At 41.0% G+C, this 20,238-nt stretch overlaps 1 protein-coding gene across 2 annotated transcripts in view; it reads left to right on the forward strand.

Moving 5' to 3' along the window:
* The window catches only part of hk2 (hexokinase 2), a 38,994-nt gene extending 20,911 nt beyond the window's left edge, over positions 1-18,083 (forward strand). The window contains exons 8-18 of one of the 2 annotated variants that reach the window (XM_026321209.1): positions 1,148-1,309; positions 2,225-2,458; positions 3,734-4,038; positions 5,650-5,798; positions 7,036-7,155; positions 7,411-7,506; positions 8,365-8,464; positions 8,648-8,831; positions 10,420-10,575; positions 16,808-17,044; positions 17,199-18,083. In XM_026321209.1, coding sequence (XP_026176994.1) covers positions 1,148-1,309; positions 2,225-2,458; positions 3,734-4,038; positions 5,650-5,798; positions 7,036-7,155; positions 7,411-7,506; positions 8,365-8,464; positions 8,648-8,831; positions 10,420-10,575; positions 16,808-17,044; positions 17,199-17,343 — 1,888 coding nt within the window. In that variant the 3' untranslated portion in view covers positions 17,344-18,083. The remainder of the gene's footprint in view (positions 1-1,147; positions 1,310-2,224; positions 2,459-3,733; positions 4,039-5,649; positions 5,799-7,035; positions 7,156-7,410; positions 7,507-8,364; positions 8,465-8,647; positions 8,832-10,419; positions 10,576-16,807; positions 17,045-17,198) is intronic. The other variant, XM_026321210.1, reaches the window with a different exon arrangement.
* The last annotated feature ends 2,155 nt before the right edge of the window (positions 18,084-20,238 follow it).

Raw genomic sequence — 20,238 nt, forward strand, 5'->3', positions numbered from 1 at the left:
GCATAAAACATCTCCCAGTAGTGACTTTGTTTTATTCAGCAAATTTCTTCAGTTTGTATTAGATATAGGCCTTTCTTTCTATTTACCATTAAGTCATTGTATTAATCAGATTTTGATATAACACTGGGGTAGCATGATGGTGCAGTGGTTAGCATTATTTCCTCATAGCAGCAAGGGTGCTCTGGCTTGCTTTCGAGACATCTACAGTTAGGCTGACTGTGAATTGCCTGTTACTAGATCTAAGTGTGAATCCATCAGCATCTTACCCTGGATCATGCAGGGTCACAGGGAGCTGGAGTGAATGCCAGCTGACATTGGGTGAGAGGCAGGGTACACCATGGGCAGATCACTGTCACAGGGCATGCAGAGACAGACAAACACTCACACCTATGGGCAATTCAGAGTCACTAGTTAACCTAAACCCAGTAACTCAAAAAGTCCCCCCAATAAAGGAAAAATTAGGCAAAATTAAAATATTAAAAGTTTTGCCATTTGGAATGAATCATTTATCTGTTATCACTTCAAATCTATTGAAGTGATAATAAAAAATATACTAAAGTTAAAAGATAGAAACAGCTGTGTATAATTCTCTGAAACAAATCCATTCATGCATCAGCTGTACTGCTTGTTCTGTAGAAGGTTGTAGGGATGGACTGGAGTCAGACCCAGCTGACATTGGGTGACAGGTACAGATCACCAGTCTACACAAGCTATTCAAAGTGATGCTGGCTGCAGGAAAGGCTATGGTTTAAAAAATGTTTAGGTAATTCGGGCCTAGTGTCAAATACATGTATGGAAAATACATATAAAATAATGAAACAGATTAGATATGTGCTGCTCTATAGATTGACATTGCTTGAACTACTAAAATTAATGAACTTTTCTGCAATGTTCTGAATTATTGAGATGCACCTGTATATCTGAAACCCTGAATTCATTAGTTTAATACATGTCAAAAATTCAGTTCAATTATGTTCTCAGTTTCCTCCATTTGTGTTTGTGCATGTGGAGATAATGTTAAGATAATGTCAAGATAATGGTCTTGTAGGTCAGTTTAGATATGACTTCAATTGGTTTCTTGATGACTGTTTTTAGTAAATACAAGTGTGACGTTGTTTTTACTTTTTTATTTTGTGTTGGTTTGCAGGTTTGAAAAAATGATCAGTGGGATGTACATGGGGGAACTGGTCCGCCTTATCCTGGTGAGGATGGCCAAAGAACATCTGCTGTTCCAGGGCAAGACTACAGCAGAGCTCCTCACCACTGAAAGCTTCAACACAAAATACATCTACGCCATTGAGAACGACAAGTTAGTTTGTATATATGTTTGAATGAGAAACTCACAGGAAACTATGTCACGATACAGAAATAGCTATAATGGGGCAAATAAGTATTTGATACACTGCTGATTTTTCAAGTTTTAGATTCTGTCTCTCACAGTTGAGGTGTATCTACAATGAAAATTACAGATCTCTCCATTTCTTGTAAGTGGGAAAACTCGGTGGTGTATCAAATACTTATTTGCCCCACTGTACTTAAAATAAGTGAAAAAGGATGAAAAGGTTACTTTGCATAAACATGAAATTGAATTAATACTGTCATACTTGTAGACCATTCAAGTTAGATGCAGTCAGGCCATGCTGTCATTTTAAAATGGTGCTGATACAAACATTTTCAGATAGAGGGTACTGTTAATGTTTTCAACCTTTCCATAAACCTGGGAGTTCTTTCTGTAACTGCCCTCTAGAGGGTCAGGCAAGGGTCCACCATAAGGATTGTACTGATATATGACCTTTGTTACAAAATATTTTTATCATATCACACAAGTACCTTAACTGTAGTGATTACAATACAGATAATACAATACAATAAAGATATTTGTTCATTTTTTTCAAGAATGAGAAAAATACTAGTAAATATCAGTGTTTACACTTTGCTGTAAAACACTGCATCATTTTTGTCACAGTTTGACAGTTGCAGAAACTTTGGGTTTAGCCATTAATCTTGCACCATGAGTAAACAAGTAGCTTCAAAGAAAAGTATTATATGAGCTGTTTTCAAGTCTGTGTGTACAAATTAATAGCTCAAACACTTCCTTGGCATATCTTTGACAATTTTACAGTGACTATCCGTCCAGCTGTTCATTTACATAACCCGCTGTTTAGGGTCGCAATCAGCAGTTGAAGTTGTACTGATTGTGATTTCTTTCTGGTAATACCTACAGAGATGAGGAAGGTCTGGCAAGTGCTGAGAAGGTGCTTCGAGACCTGGGTTTGGACCCTACAGTTGAGGACTGCATAGGCACTCAGAGGGTGTGTCAGATAGTGTCCACACGGGCTGCGCATTTATGTGCTGCTGCACTAGCTGCAGTGCTACGGCAGATCCGGGATAACAAAGGAACTGAGAAGCTGCGTACCACAATAGGAGTGGATGGCTCTGTTTACAAAAGTCATCCAGAGTAAGTGACCTTGAACACCATCAAGTTGGCGTATCTTCAGACAGGAGGTGATCTGATTAACAAAATGACAGTTGTTCTCATAGGACTATCCACACAGTACCAGTGTAATAGTCTGTGGAGCCCAGTGGCCATAATCATTTAGGGTTTTTGAGCTCAGCCCTGAACATATTCAATCCTGTCAAAGGTGAACACTATCACTAAGTTAACACTAGCTTAACTATAAGGCCATGGGCTGATCTTGGAGCAGAATTACTGCAGTGGTCTCCAACACTGGTCCTCGAGAGCCGCTGTCCTGCTTGTTTTCCAGATATCCCTTCCCTACCAACTGCTGATTACCTGCATCAAGTGTGTTCAGCCAGTCAGAAACTGGAAGGGCAGGGATAGTTGGAAAACCTGCAGGACAGTAGCTCTCGAGGACCAGGGTTGGAGACCACTGAATTACTTCGTTGGAGAGTGGGGTAGTAATGCAGTGATGCACACGAAAGAGGAAGCGGGAGGAAGGTGCAAATTCACTGACTAGCAGTCATAAAAGCATGAAACATTCGGGTCAGAACACCCAGTGTACCCTTCTTGGATATCTCAAGAAGAAAATGAAGGTTTGCAATGTAAACCAGTGGGAAAATTTTCTGCCAAATGCAAGATGTCCCCCATGTTACACACAGTGCTTTATGTCTCATCAAGTGAAAGCATTTGCCTCCCATTATTGTGTGGCCATGCAAGGATATCAGACAATTATTTCTTATTTCTTATTAAAACTTTAAGCTCCTTGAAAAGAGGAAAGCTAATTCTCAGGCAAAGTACAGTTTGTTAAGTTAATATTTACTTTATATGGAGACTGAATTGACAGTATTTACTTTATATGGAGACTGAATTGACAGTGCCCAAGGTGAACCGAAAGAAATTTACAAAAAACAGGGTAAACAAACCTCAGTGTGCCACAATGAATGATATATGTAACTGTATGAATGAGGAAATGATGGACACTATGCTGTGTTAGTGGCACAGTAAGAATGCATATGGATACAGCAGATGGGTCAGAAATGTAATAGTTTAATAGAGGAAAATGTTATAGAGTCACCAATAATAATGTCCTCTCACCGTTTTCTGAACTTTCAACACCCATGATGAACTATAACTACCTCAAGCGATATGGCATAAATTAGCATTTTTGCAACTTTGATGTTGATGTGATGTGAACTTTGATGTTTAGTGATCTTGCCTGTGCCAGTGAAAGGGGATTACAGAACAACACAAATATAGATCTCCTTTTCCTAGGTTTTCCAGGAGGCTGAACAAGATGGTGCGGCGACTTGTGCCAGACTGTGATGTGCGTTTTTTGCAGTCCCAGGATGGCAGTGGAAAAGGTGCAGCCATGGTAACAGCAGTAGCATACCGCCTTGCCGCTCAACATGCGGAGCGTCAGCACATCCTCGACACATTACGTCTGAGCCGTGCACAGTTGCTGGAGGTAAAGGAACGAATAAGGAAGGAGATGGTACGAGGCCTGTCGAGACAAACCCACAAACAAGCGAGCGTGAAGATGCTTCCCAGCTACGTCAGGTCAACACCAGATGGAACAGGTATGAAGAAAAAATTTTTAGGTTCAGAAGAAAAGCACAAGCAGTCACAGCTGTCTTGTAAAAGAATATTCTTTGTTCTGGCCAGAGAGCTACAAGTATACAGTGGTTTGAAAAAGTGTTGGCCCCCTTCCTGATTTCTTATTTTTTCGCATGTTTGTTACACTTTGTTTAGTACATTTTTTCACACGGGAGTTTTGGACCAGTGGTCTGTGTTGCTTTAGCAGAAAACAGGAATAAGTGGTGTCTAATGCCTACTGACACAGACATCACCACACTGGAGACAGTGCACGAGGTAAGGGGCCCACTAAGTACCTTCACTGATTCCCTGTGTGGTGAAAAAGAGACAACACTTTCATTCCTGTGATGTGCAAGATACAGATGTACAGGACAGTGAAACAGATGCTATGCTACCCCTCAGCATGAAAACATAAATCAGGAAAGATCTGGAGATGAAATACGGCAATGAACAGTTACAAATCCTTATTAACTCAGCAACCTTCTTTGATACTAGATTTAAGAACACATTTGTAGCTAAAGAGAAGGAAGTACTTATGCAAAAGGCTGCCACAGCTGATCTCAGTCACCTCAGTCAATAAATGGAGTCAACTCATGCAGAGCAGGAAGAACAAACAGGTGCCAAAAAACAAAAACAAGACTTAGGTAGCCTCTTGTCAACAATTGTATCTGAGAAAAAGAAAGAGGTGGAAAAACAAGATGAATGTCAAGCTGGGAGAGAATATCTACAGATGCTAGCAGCTGACAGACTGAAAAAAAAAACTCCACACATATAAGACCATGGAAGAGACCAGTGCCATAGAAAACCCACTTTCTTGGTGGAAAAGGCATGAATCAAGCCTCCACATTCTCTCAACATTTGCCAAATATTACCTTTGCATTCCAGCATCAAGCTCAGCCTCTGAGAGAGTTTTCAGTACCTCTGGCCTGATCTGTAGCCCACCAAGGTCCAGACTATCAAGTGACAGCGTTAGTTTTCCAGTCCAAAAATCTGCAGCTAACAAAGGAGGTAGCAAAAAAATAGACTGAAAAGATATGTAGATGTGAACCCATTTTATTCAGTCTTCTTTTTTCCCCAAAATCAAAACTGAACCTGTACCCTCTACTATGTAGGTTTTTTTTTGTTACATTCTGATAGATTTCCTTTGCATCATGTGATAAAGACTGAAAAGATATGAAGAGATGATCCTATTTTAATTTCAGTTTTTTGTCTTCCAAAATCTTCTGTATAGGTTTTTTTTTTTTTTTTTTTTTTTGTTACATTTTCTTTGCACAATTGTTCATGCAGAGTATTTATTAAAAATGTTTTCAATTCATTTATATTTTGAAACTGGTTGTTACCTTTAGTATTGATACCCCGAGGTATTAGATCCTAGTTTTGTACCGAAGTCAAAATTGCGGTTTTGAGCCATCCCTATTCCGTATCATACTTCACTGGAATGATAGTGAAGCATTTTTGACACATGCATAACTTGTGATTTTCCACAGTATCACTTTAAGAGACAAACTTTCCATTTGATGTGTTATTATAGTTTTCTCTTTTTGTCATGCTTTGATGCATGTGCTTAGGGTTCTTGTCTTAACTATCCTTATCAGAGCATGGTGACTTCTTGGCTTTGGACCTCGGTGGCTCCAGCTTTCGGGTGTTGCTGGTGCGACTGCGAAGTGGAAAGAGACAAATTGTGGACATGCACCACAAGATCTACAGCATCCCACAGGAGACCATGCAGGGCACAGGGGAAGAGGTACTACATATCACAAATATTTTAGTCTTTCACCTAAGTGATTACAGTGACCAAGAAGATAAAGCTGTCATGTTTGTGAGGTTGAATCATCTCTTTCAGTGGTTGACACTTTTCCTCTGACAAAAAGTGGTGACTGTTAAAAATAAATTTAGTAAAAGCTTTGATTTTACAGGTAGAGATTTTTGTCTGATGCAGTGGCACATTCACTGCAATGAGCTGTTGTGGTTAACACCTATTTGATTGTTTACTGTCAGTGCAAACATTTACTGTGCACCTTTTATCCTGCAAAAGGCTTGTCAGTCTCCTTGAGACAGTGATATGACTGTCCCCACTCACATTCAACACAATGTTTACTGCATCCTCAGCTGTCCTGACCGGTCCTCTTTACATTTCACCCCAAATCTGTCCTTTACTTTTCCAATCATTGCTTTCTCTAATCGACATGTCACTTACCCTCCTAATACTATCTATCTGAACACAAGATAGCAATGAAATTAATTCATACCTTGATTTTAGAAATTGTCATTGGTTTCGCTTTCGACATGTAAATGTAAGGATGTTTCCAAAGTTGGATTCTGCGCACGTGTTAGTGAATGAAAGAGCTTGTTTTATTTTTACAGAAATCTGGCTGAGTGCTCACTTATCCATTGATATATTTTTGAAATAATAAGACCTGATTTAAATAAAGTAAATGAGGAGAAATACTACTATAATTACATAAAGGAAATCAACTCAATGCCGTGCCATTGCATAAGAATTCTGATGCTCTGGATATCTGTGTTGGAGGGAGTGTACAGCTCAGTCTCATCACTAATCAGCTCTCAACATTACAGCTTCTTGGACAGTAATAATGACTCTAGCACAAATATGTATTACAGATTATGTTTTGGTTTTTTTTTAAGCTGACAAAATGAGACTTGCTCTGGCATTTTGCTTTTCTCATTCAGTCCTATGGCCCTCTTCCTGTCACAGATGCTAAAAAGAAAAAAAAAAAACATCTAGACCACTTAGGTAAACGATGGACAGCAGTGTGTGTTCTGACAACTTTTTATCACAGCCACCATTAAGGTTTCCAGTGGTATTCTGTGCTGCAGTAGTTCTGATCACAGCTGTGACCTGCAGGATCCAGACTCCCCACACACATCTTTGACCTGGGTGCCAAATGAATGATTTGCATTGCCTTGTATAGTTTTTATCATAGCTTACATTTTGAATATAACTGTCTCTTATGTGCCAGCTTTTCAGCCATATTGTGCACTGCATTGGTGACTTTCTGGAATACATGGGCATGAGAGGAGCATCCTTACCTCTGGGATTTACATTCTCTTTCCCCTGCCATCAAAGCAAACTTGATCAGGTAAAGTTTTATTCAATATGCATCATAGGTGCCATACGCTGGCATGATGTATGATGGGTCATTTTTATCATCATGACCGTAGAAAGGGCATTTATTTTGTTTATATTTTTGAGCCAAACTACCACAGTATTGTGTTTCTTTCACTAAAGACAGCATTTACACTTATCTGCACTACCAGTCAGAACCTCTGACACATTTTTCCATTCAATTGAATACCTTGCTCATGAGGACCCATCACTTCTGTCATTTGTCCAGGGCATTCTTCTGAAGTGGACAAAGGGTTTCAAAGCCAGTGGCTGTGAGGGACAAGATGTTGTTACGTTACTTAAAGATGCTGTTCACCGCAGACGGGTCAGTACGCACATCACAAAAACATTATAATTCTGTATTTTCAGACTGCTTCAGTTTTTCCCACATTTTGCTGTGTTGTAGATGTGTTGAATTTTAAACTTCAAATGAATAGAGTTGCCCAACAAGCTGCACTTAGTCCATAATGTCAGAAATTTAAAAATTTGTAAATGATCTGCAAAATATTCAGACCCCCAGTTCAGTACTTTGTAGAAGCCTCTTTGGCAGAAATTGCAGCTTCAAATCATTTTGTATGTGTGTAAGATTTGCACACCTGAATTTGCAAAGTTTATACCTTTTTTCCTGGCAGATCCATCTCCTGCTCTGTTTATGGGCTGCATCTGAAGTCCCATCTTCACTTTTCTACACTGATTTTCTGTGGGGTTTAAGTCTGAGAGTTCAGTTTCCTCACACCTATTTTCTCATGATGTGAGAAACTCATAGTTCTGTGGAAGTTTCTTGTCCTCTTTAATAAATTTGCAATTCATTTTGCAATTGGCAATTCAATGTACAAAACATCAGTCACCAATGCTTGATGAACACCATGGTCTTCTAGGGCAGTGAGAGCAATAGCAAGTTTTTTTGTTAACACAATGTTAGCAGCAGAGGTCAGACTAAAGTACCTCCTGTCATTTTTGTCCCCTGCCTCATTTTTATGAAGATCCGCTCTGCTCTGCCTCTGATTAGTTGCTACTCATCTTTATTGATTAAGTTGATTTAACTTTGCTTAGTTGATTACAGTTAGCCAATCAGAAGCAGAATAGGGGCAGGTCATACTCACTTATTTTCACAATTTGAATGTTTTTTGGTGTATTTTATTTGAATTTCCAGTTGAAAATAATTGGTTGTTTCTGTTTCCAGGAATTTGACTTAAAGTTTGTGGCAGTGGTTAATGACACAGTGGGAACCATGATGACCTGCGGCTATGAGGACCCCAAATGTGAGGTGGGGCTCATTGTAGGTAAGTCTGTCTAGCCCCCCATATCCCTCTCCGTCCCTCTAGCTTTTCTTCTCTGTGCCATTTTTTAACATTAAAGTCAATTGTCTATGAGCAAACATGGAGTGGAATTAAGATGTTAAAAAGCTGACTGATGTTTTACTCTCATGACAGTGCCTATAATACCTCTCCTCGTCTTTTACTCAGGCACAGGGACCAATATCTGCTACATGGAGGAAATGCAGAACATCGAACTGGTGGAAGGTGACACTGGCCGTATGTGTGTTAACGTGGAGTGGGGAGCGTTTGGTGACAATGGCGAACTTGATGACTTCTGCACCCAGTTTGATCACATTGTCGATGATTGCTCTAACAATCCTGGAAAACAAAGGTACTGGATGGGTAATTTATGGCATACAGTACTAAATCTACTGTGCTATGCCTTTGGAAAACAAGGCTTGCATAAGACAGCATCACATGTAGTCACAAATACAATATAAATTAATAAGAGAAGAGTAATGGAGAAAGAGTCTAGGGACAGAGAACAGCTGCCTATTCAGTACCACAGGTCTGCACTGAAAGAGTTGCCTGTTGCGTCACAGCAAGAAGTTTGTGTGTTGAGTTTGCATATTCTCCCTGTGTCTGTGTGGGCTTTCTCCAGGTGCACTAGATCCAAACATATGAAGGCTAAATTGACTGTTGACTCTAAATTGCAGTAGGTGTGAATCAGTTCTTATTGAGATCTTAGTGAGATTCATTGTTCATGCATGTCATTATCCACATGCAGAGAATTTGAAACTAATTTTTATGATTTAATAATTTGAGTTCCTTGGGTAACCCTTTCAGCCCTACATACCAGACATATTTACATGCATATTGAAGATTTTAAAAAATCTTTTATTAAAATGTAAAAAGGTTATTTTAATGTAGTGAAGTAATTCAGTAATACAAAATGTGCTAATGTACATGATCAGTCACTCAGATTAAATTCCTGGAAATATCTGAATGCAGCAGAGTACGGACCCTCTGCAGTCTCTAATCAGAGATACAGCAGTGCATTTCAACTACTCTGGCCCCATGAGCAGATCCCTTCAAGAAAACTCAACATTAATCATGTAGTTATCTAGTATGTGCTTGTCCGTTTTTCATCTTCATTTCTTATTAAAAAATTAAAATCATCTGCAATGTGCACAGAACACTGCTGATACTTGTTCTTTTGCTAATGGGAAATGAAATAGGAGGGAGGAGGTGCATTACATGTACTGTAACACTGGGCCTCTGGCCAGAAATCAAACTGTGTGGCTTGCAAAATAGCGAAACACCCAGAAAACTACTGTATAGCACGAATAGAGGTCAAAACACCACAGGTTACCTTTTCAGATATTTTTATATAATTATTTTGGGCCAGTGTTAGCGTATCCAGGGTTTTGTTATGTGCCAGTTGAATACAGTATTCACCGTCAGCACAACATTATCACCGTCAGCACAACCTTATCAAAAGAATGAGGAGGAAAAAGTCACTGGTAGAGAGCAATTCACAAATGGTGAGAACTTGGATAATGTGTGCTATAGATCTAATGCAGAGGAGTCTCCTGTTCCTCTGATGGATTTATTGCCAGTATTCTTGCAGTAGTGAGGCCGCCAACCAATGCTAACACCTCCCACTCTCAGACACTTGCATGAACATTAATCATGCTGTGACATGATAGTGTTCATTAATTAAAGAGGTGCTGACAACATTGCACAGGATTTGCTTACATTCATGAAATTTATAAATTTTGAGCTTTTCTTTATTTTGACAACTCTCTTTTTTATTTTTAAGGTAAGCAAAAAGATGCAGCTCATCATTTTAATTATGGATTTTGCAATAGTAGAATAAAATTAATATATTTGAATTAATCTAAATAGTATTATTAATGTGAATATTATATTGTCAGTGTCTGTGTGCTGTTTTCAATTTGTGTGTCTTCTTCTGACAGGTATGAGAAGATGATCAGTGGCATGTACCTAGGGGAGATAGTGAGGAATGTGCTAATGGACTTCACTGCTAAGGGTCTGCTGTTCAGAGGCAAGATGTCTGAGCGACTCAAGACCCGAGGCATCTTTGAGACAAAGTTCCTATCTCAGATTGAAAGGTGAGTCTTACACTGTCAGTCTTCAGCTCACTCCTGCACCATGGTAACTGTGTGACAAGAATCAAATGAAAACTACCATCTGAGATTATATTATAAAAATCCACACAGTAATAGATTGATACCATTTTACAGTGTTTATATTTCAAAGACTTAATTATAACAAAACAGGAGGTAAGTAATGAGGAGCAGAGAAAGAAGCTGGAGAGGCTGGGTGAGCGACACCTAGGCCACATGAGGTTACATGAAGTTGCATCCATATCTGCTGTTTATTTAACAGTGTATTAACATTTGAAGAAAGGTCCTTTTTGTAATGTATGTTTTCTGCAGGGGTTGACTTTACTATTTTTCTCTTCATGAATCAGCAAAATATGGAATTTTCAGGACTGGCCAAGCTTTGTATTTTATTTTCCTACATTATAGTCACTCGCCAAGTCTGTTTACTTCAAGGCACTGTTCCTTATCCAAACTCCCTATTGACTTGCAGTATGAGCACAGGTAATTTTCCAAATTTTTCCAGTAACGGCAACAGCAATGAGTGTTTTCATAACATTCACTGTGCACAATTGCAGTAGCATAGATTACACAGATTTACCTTCTTCTTAACTCTCGAACAGAGGAGGCTGGATTTCCTAAGAATGTCTCTTAGAACAAAGTACAGAAAAAAGTCCTGTGGCTGTGGGGGGAGGCACAAATGTCGTAGAGGCTTAGAACCAAAAGAAAAAGCACAGATTTACTACCGAATCTTGTTACTCAGTATTCTTCATTATGTAAATCATGAGATTCAAAATATTGAAACCATCAATTCGACAGAAAAATGTCTCGTAATGTCATGCAAGTGCATGTCTGAAAGCATGTTGGTTTAATGTGCCAGTAACTTTTGCTTTAGGTGTAAAATTCTAGTAAACAAGTGCCTTTTTAATGCAATAAAATTTAAGATTAAGATTATGTGTCATCACACATAAAATAATACAGATGTTTTTTTTTAGTTACATATTGACATGAATCAGAACCGGACCCAAATGCAGATTCACAAAAACAAAGAGTTTATTAACAAAAATTCACTGGAGAGCTAAGGAGGAAACAAAGGAACGAACAGGAACTCAGGGCATGCAAAGTTCTACTCACAGGCAATAGAAACGCCGCCTTCACTGGGAGACGGATGACCTGGGAGAGATTGAGAGACGTGGTAAGTAACAAGCAAACCACAGCGAGGTTTTCAGGAGCCTGATATTCCACTACCACATGGGTGAACCTACGAATTGGCACTGTGGTAGTGAAGATCCAGGGCTTTTATGGTCATAGGTGCAGGTAAGTTGCAGGTGGAGCTCATTAGAGCCCCACGGTCTCCAGCAACGCACCTGCAGGTAATCAACAGGGCGAGACAGAACAACACACACAGGGAAAAGGGAGAGAGACACAGGAGGTGTCCCCCCTTATGATCGCCACCAGGCTTGTCAGGGTGTTGTCGATGTAACTTCCGTCCCATCATGGCCGAGCGTGGGACCTAGGACTGTTTCTCTGGTTCGTAGCCCTCCCAATCGACCAGGTATTGGAGTCCCCGCCCCCGTGGTCAAATATCCAGGAACCACCACCTCTATCTCCTGGGCCTCAAGCAGGGGCGGCTGATAACCAAGGGAGTCCTCGAAAGGGGTTCGGCCAGTGGCAGTACGCACCTGTGTGTTGTGAGTATATTTGATCCAGGGTAGGTATGTGCTCCAAGTTGTGGGATTTGATGCCACTACGCAACGGAGGGCTGCCTCCAGGTCCTGATTAAGCCTCTCCGTCTGGCCGTTGGTCTGAGGGTGGAAGCCGGAAGATAGGCTCACCGAAGCCCCCAGGCTCTGATAGAAAGCCTTCCAGATTTGAGACGTGAACTGGGTTCCTCGGTTGGATACAATATCCTGAGGAATGCTATGCAACCTAAAAACGTTCTGAAAAAGCAGGTTAGCCATCCAGAGTAGTCCAGCCGGTGGGAATCCTTTCCCCGAGCACAGACCGAACAGGATCCCACATAGTCTTTGATGTCCTGATCCATAGACGGCCACTAAAACCGTCATGAGAACTTGGCCGTACGGAACCACTGGAGCACTTGTAAACGAACAGTGCTGGGAACCTAGAGGCGGTTAACAGGTCCAGTTCAGGGATCGGGATCAGTGCGTTGGGCCTGTATCACCTGGTCCTCTGTATTCAATGTGATTGCCGCTATCACACAGCTGGGAGGAAGCATGGGCTCGGGCTTTGAGTCCAGTTCCAACGGGGCAAACTGTCAGGAGAGGGCATCTGGCTTGATGTTACGGGTCCCCGGCCTGTAAGTTACTGTGAAGTTGAAGCTAGTAAACAAACAAAGCCAACCAGGCCTGTCTAGCCATGAGGCGCTTAGCAGATTGGATGTAGGCTAGGTTTTTGTCCACACTATAAAGTCCTGTTCTGCACCCTCAAGCCAGTGCCTCCACTCTTCTAACCCCAATTTGTTGGCTAGCAGCTCCTTATTTCCCACGTCGTAGTTCCGTTCTGCAGGGGACAGATGGCGAGAGAAAAAGGCGCAGGGGTGTAATTTATTGTTGGACTCGGACCGCTGGGAGAGGATGGCGCCAATCCCCACGTCCGAAGCGTCTAGCTCGACAATAAAGTGGCACTGGGGATCTGGCTGGGTTAAGATGGGAGCTGAGGTAAAGCAGATCTTCAGGTCCTTAAATGCTGCTTCCACCTCTGGGGACCAAAGGAACTGCACCTTGGGAGAGGTGAGTCTGGTAAGGGGTTGGACCACACTACTAAAATTTCGGATAAAGCGCCTATAAAAGTTGGCAAACCCCAGGAACTGTTGGGAGTCCCAGACGAGTGGTTGGTCAGGGCCACTTGGCCACCGCCCATAACTTGTTCGGATTGGCTCGCACCCCGCCCTCCTCAATAATCATCCCCAGGAAAGAGATTGTTTCCTGGTGAAACTCACATTTCTCTGCCTTGACGTATAATTTATTCTCTAATAGGTGCTGCGGCACCTGCCTGACATGTTCCTGGTGTTCCAGCAGCGTGCGTGAAACAAGTATATCGTCCAGATATACAAATACAAATTGATTAAGGAAGTCCCACAGCGTGTCATTAATAAACATTTGGAAGATGGCAGGGGCATTGGTGAGGCCAAACAGCATCAGCAGATATTCAAAATTCCCCAAGGGCATCTTGAACGCCGTCTTCCACTCGTTCCCCTCCCTAATTCGAATGAGATGGTATGCATTGCGCAGCTCTAGTTTAGTGAATATTGTGGCACCCTGAAGCAACTCAAACACTGATGTTAGTAGAGGAAGGGGGTAGCGGTCTCGGACCGTAACTGCGTTCACCCCCCGGTAGTCTATACAGGGGCGCAGAGTCTTATCCTTCTTTGAAACAAAGAAAAACCCCTTGCCGACGGGAGACGATGAAGGGTGGATTATGCCAGATGCGAGAGATTCCGAAATGGACTTCCCCATCAACTCCCTCTCCGGGCGTGAAAGGCTGTAGAGCCTACTACTCGGTAATTCGGCACCAGGGAGGAGGTCGATGCCACAGTCATAAGGCCGATGGGGCGGCAGGGAGAGTGCCTTGTCTTTACTAAACACAAGGGCTAGGTTGTGATAACACTCCGGAACATCTGTTAAGTCAGGTGCCTTCACTGGGTCGCCTATGGGTGGGGAGGATGGCGTCAGCACTGCCCATAGACAAATTTTGTGGCAGCGCAGACCCCACTCCTTTGTCTGACCCGTGACCCAGTTGATATGCGGGTTGTGTCGCCGGAGCCACGGGAGTCCCAGAATTGGAGGGGCCAAAATAACCTTAAAAGTTGCCTACTCCCGGTGATTTCTCGAGATCAGTAGCGTGAGTGGTGAGGTGCTCTGCGTGAAATGTGCGAGCAAACGCCCGTCCAGAGCATATGCTCATAGTGGGCGCGCTAATGGTTGAAGCAGAATCTGTAATTGATGTACCAATTTTATATCAATAAAATTGTTGTCTGCCCCTGAGTCCACCAAAGCGGGCAAGGAACATGTCCACCGGTCGACTACGAGAATGGCCGACAATAACCTGGGGTTACTCAGACTTCTCGTAGCACGCCTTGCCAGTACCCCCAGGTTCACTGGCTCGGCCGAGCTGCATGGGTTCCTCTGGGTCCTCGGAAGGCCGGTGGAGGCTTGTCGAGGTTTGGGGCAAGGCTTGTACAGGCTTATCCATATGTATCGCCAATTGTACAAAAGAGACAAAGTCAGAAGAATCATCCCGACAGGCTAACTCGTCTTTCAGTTGTTCTGTCAAGCCCTTCCTAAATAGTTCTTTCAACTGATTTCCTGTCCACCCTGTGTCTGCTGCCAAGGTTTTAAATTCTATGGAATAGTCCACAACCCTCCAGTTCCCCTGTCGGAGTGCGAGTAGACGCTGGGCCATGTCTCCGGCATGATCTGGGTGGTCGAATACCTGCCGAAACAGAGCAGTGAATTGTTCAAAGGTAAAATCAGTTAGAGTGACTGAAGAGGATTCCGCCTCAGCCCAGGCGAGTGCTTTTCCTTGCAGCAATCCCAAAATAAAACCTGGGCCATGAGATCCTGGTTCATCTTCATCAAGGTTCGAAGAGCCTGCTCGTGTTCCCTGAGAAGGGCTCCCTGTCAGGACAGAGCTTCCTGAACTGAAAAGCCTCCTACCGGTAATATGGTAGGAGGCCAGTACCCCTATCATTAAAAATGGATCTGCTGGGTCCATTCTTTGGCCAGTTCGTTCTGTCATGAATCAGAACCGGACCCAAATGCAGATTCACAAAAAAAGAGTTTATTAACAAAAAATCACGGGAAAACTAAGGAGGAAACAAAGGAACTCCAGGAACGGACAGGAACTCAGGGCGTGCAAAGTTCTATTCACAGGCAGCAGGCTTCACCAGGAGGCGGATGACCTGGGAGAGAGTGAGAGACTTGGTACTTAACAAGCAAACCACAGCGAGGATTTCAGGAGACTGATATTCCACTACCGCGTGGGTGAACAGATGAACTGCCACTGTGGTAGTGAAGATCCAGGGCTTTTATGGTCGTAGGTGCAGGTAAGTCGTAGGTGGAGCTCATCAGCGCCTCACAGTCTCCGGCGACGCATCTGAAGGTAATCAACAGGGCGTCTCGCTGATAACACAGGGAAAAGGGAGAGAGACACAGGAGGTACAGGAGGGCCGGTACTGCCGCCTCATTACACATATGAGGCCTGACACATATGGCATGAAATGACATGGCTATTTGATTACTGTACTGTACTGTGAAAGTTTTGACTTAACATTCTTTTGGTTGCCAGGGATGGACTTTGAAATGCATTTTGAAATATTTACCAGCACTTTTGAGTGATACCTTAATTACTAGAATCTGCAGTGATTTGACATTTAGCAACTCTTATTATTCCAAATCACCAGGGACTGTATTGTAAAAGTCCAATCAACAGCTTACAGATACATTCAGTTTACTGTACCTGAAAGAGAGAGGTTTTTTCATAATTGAAAATAAACACTTTAATCATACCATGCTCTCATTGAATCATTTGTCTTCAATTTTGACTGCATGGTCAGCTTAATCGTGCTAAATTTAAATTTAGCTTTAACACTCCTGCTGCAGTATAAGTACATTGTACATAAGTACATGATATTTGGGGTTTGTTATGATTTCAATAAACAGTGATCATTGAGAAGATGAGCAGTTGTGATACAAATGTTTAAGTTAAAGCTTAACTCACTAAAGAGAAAAAAAGGAGAAACTACAGAAAAAGCAGCAGCAGAATATAGGCAAGCTTATACTGAAATATTAAAAATCATAATATTGCCATCATACATCTGAATCAAATACTGTATGTGTGACTGACTGGGCTTATTTTTGTCTGTATCTTCTCATTTCCAATGATGACCTGCCTTTGTCAAAACTTTTTCACAAAATCACCTTACGTTCTTCCTGTCTGTAGTGATAAGACACAAATACACTAAGGCTGCACTCAACTGAAGTAAAGCTCATTTTTTCAACTGATTAATTCCATGAGCTAATGATAAAAGCTTTATCTTTTAAGCAACATCAAATTGTCTTTTTTGTTTGGATGAATGCAGTTTAGCATTGTTTAAAGAAAGATCACCCTCCTTTCTAGCAATGATTGTAATTGAACTCGCTTTAAAGAAAAAGCCTGTCACACATGTTGTGTGTTATCTTTTTCATGTGTATAACCTTTGTAATTCTCTCTGATCCCAAAGAGACCGTCTGGCCATGAGACAGGTCCGCTCAATTTTGCAGCACTTGGGCCTCACAGGCTCCACATGTGATGACAGCGTACTGGTAAAAGAGGTCTGTACTGTGGTTGCCCGCCGTGCAGCTCAGCTCTGTGGTGCTGGTTTAGCCGCTGTGGTTGACAAGATACGAGAGAACCGCAACCTGAACCGACTCTCCATCACTGTGGGAGTAGATGGCACTCTTTATAAGACGCACCCTCAGTAAGGACTATTTATATCCTAAAGTGACTTTTTTCCTCATTTATAAATATCACACATTCTACCTGCGTTTTATTTATTTACTTACTTTTCATTTATTGATTGATGTTTTTTCATCACAGCTGTCTTTCTTTTTCCTCCCTCACTTATTCTAAAGTTTCTCTAGCATCATGCAAGAAACATTGCAGGATTTGGCACCACAGTGTCAGGTGACTTTCCACAAGTCAGAGGATGGAAGTGGGAAGGGAGCAGCTCTGATCACAGCTGTGGCCTACAGGGTCCAGAGTGAAGGGCAGCAGTGAATCCTTAACACTGGGGAGTACATGTAGAGCCAGAGCTGCTGCTGTCTGACTGGCCTCCTGTACCAGGTCAACACTGAGACCTGAGACCTGTAGTACTGAAATGTTTAATCTGACTTATTTTGTGTGTGTTTGTTCTTTTGTAATGTTTATGGTGGGAGCCAGCCTTGAGGACGGTCTGAAGCATCTAAATTTTATTTCAGCGGGTGTGTTAGAGCAGGAGCACTTTCTGAGAAATATGACCATTCTAAGCTCTAAGGAAGATCCTTATGCTAACAGAACATCCTAATTTATCTTAAAATGACCTGAGCACATCTGCGTACTTTTGCTTCTACAAAACTTTACCATACCTTTCTTAGGTGATCTGACCTAACCTGAAAAAATGAATTTTATTGCAATAAATTTATGCTTATGTTTCATGTCTATTTTAGGAATGCTCCAACAAAAGATTTCAATTCTTCTTATACAGATGTTAAGGTTTATTTTTTTTCTTCAGACCTTAAATTAGTTTTCCTGTGCATATAAAATATTTTTTAAAAGCCAGTAAAAATATGTATTACACTCCTGCACTTCTCTTCAACAATATGTGCTAACGATAAAAAAGATGAGGTGACAGAGGTGACAGAGACATAACTGGAACCAAAGTTTATTCATGTTATTTATTACTAGGACAAGTCTCAAACATCTGCAGGTAATCACTACTATCTCCTGCTGTATAGTCATATCAATGCAGCAAACTTATTCTAATGCAAATGAAAAAGAAAAATATACACATCAGATTATTCAGAGTAGATTTTGGGAAACCACATTGGACAATGAATAGCACTGTTGTGACGTGAGCTTGGGGGAATACAAAGGGTACAGTGAAGGATTGGTTCTAGTCTTGTTTTATTTTTTATCTTGTATTAAATTTATCTGGACTTTTTGGTTGGTGCATGTGACATCTTGTAGTTCTTCAAATATATGTACAGTTGTGAGAATCTGAAGTAATGTTAACACCATAACCACCAGCACCTATAATCTATAATCACTACAGTGAGTCTGTGGAACAAACTGGGGCAGTGCATGGGTAACATTAATATCCCTTTACTGTATCATACAATGGGAATATGTTTTTACTCTACTGATCACTCCATAATGTTTTATTATAGAAAATACAGATTGTCACAAAGACTGTTCAATAAAATTAGTGTCTGTTAAATGTAAAATGGATTTGTTTTCCTATTCACATTGAGGAAGTGTGCTGATAGATGTTTCATCATGGCAGTCCGTGCTGTGAGCAATAAGAACTGCTTTGTTTAGTTCAGTTACACCAGCACAGTCTTCTTAAAAATCATCTGTCTGGTCTCAGCTTTGCCCACTAAGGAACAGCTTTACAAATATTTTCTCCTTGTTACTTTGTTGTTTTCTCTCCTCGTTGAGTACTCTTGATTTTTTTGTCTCGACTGAAATAAAAGGCTTCGTTGGAATCAACCTCATGTTACTTTGTACTAGGATTTATACAAAGATACTTTAATTTACTGGGGTTTTATTGTAAAGGATTTTTAAGAGTAAGTGCTGTCACCTACACCATTGTGGTAGAAATGTAGAGAGGAAGAACTACAGCTAATCCTGGGGTTGTCTGAAGTTAATACAAAGGGTAAAATGCAAATTGTTTTGCTTTTCATGTTATTATTACAGAATAAACAAAATTCTGTCAGTAATGTATGCAACATATTGATACAATGATACAATGTCTTTGAACGTTGCTGTAGTGTCTTTGTGATGGATTTTATAAGCAGTCCATTCTCCCCATTGCATTAAATGCTGATGCTGTTTAATTCTCAAATGTGTGTCAGAATTTCTCTACATATCTCTTCAACAGTATCCAGCCAGTGTCTAAAGGTATGGGGGTTTTCTTTGCACCATTTTCCTAATAGGACTTTAACCTCCTATGACCTGGCGTCCACATACGTGGACATCATATTTTTTTGTTATCTGCACTGTAAAACTTCATTTTGTGTCATTTTCTGTCTTTCACAAAGGTTAAGTGTGATCCAACTGTTCCCACAGACAAACAGGACATTCCTATTTTGAAGTAGTAGTTTTGGAGCATTACAAAAAAAGCAAAAGCAATAACAAAACATAAGCACATTATTTATTGGTTCCATCTAACCCCAAATAGCTAGAAGAAATCGAAAATGCAAGCCAAACCAAAGCTCGGGTCTTAGGAGGTTAAAAGAGACATCTGTCCTCGTGGTTTTTCCATGTAAAGGTAATATAGCACTAGATTTAATCTTTATGCAATGAAATGTAGAGGCCCCTTTTCTCATCACAAAACCTTTCAGAAGTACAGAAGTCACTGACAATAATCCATTGGCATACAGTCTTACAGTCACAAGGGAAATCTGGTTTTATCTCTTTCAAAATAATCTCTTAACTTTCCAACACTGTAAAAACTTTGTCAAGACAATATTGTTTCTTTAAATTTAAATGTTCTCCTGGCAGTTACATTTGCTCTGGTGTTCTTACCGTAGTGTCCATTCAATGGCAGCAGCTGCATCTGGTAGTGCCTGTTGTGTTTTTCTCTTTGTATGGAATGCTCTTTGTATTTCTTTTCAAGGGTGTTCTATTCAATTCAATTCAATTCAATTTTATTTGTATAGCGCCAAATCACAATACAAATCATCTCAAGGCACTTTACAAAAACTAAAACTAAAAACCCAACAATTCCCTTATGAGCAAGCACTTGGCGACAGTGGAGAGGAAAAACTCCCTTTAACGGAAGAAAAAAACCTCCAGCAGAACCGGGCTCAGTTTGGGCGGCCATCTGCCTCGACCGGTTGGGGTGAGTGGATAGAGCAGAGAGAAAAGAACAGCAACAATAAACAACAAATAGACACTGCAAGTTGGTGGGGC

Source organism: Mastacembelus armatus, chromosome 9 (genome assembly GCF_900324485.2).
Source record: "Mastacembelus armatus chromosome 9, fMasArm1.2, whole genome shotgun sequence".
NCBI classification, from domain to species: domain Eukaryota; kingdom Metazoa; phylum Chordata; class Actinopteri; order Synbranchiformes; family Mastacembelidae; genus Mastacembelus; species Mastacembelus armatus.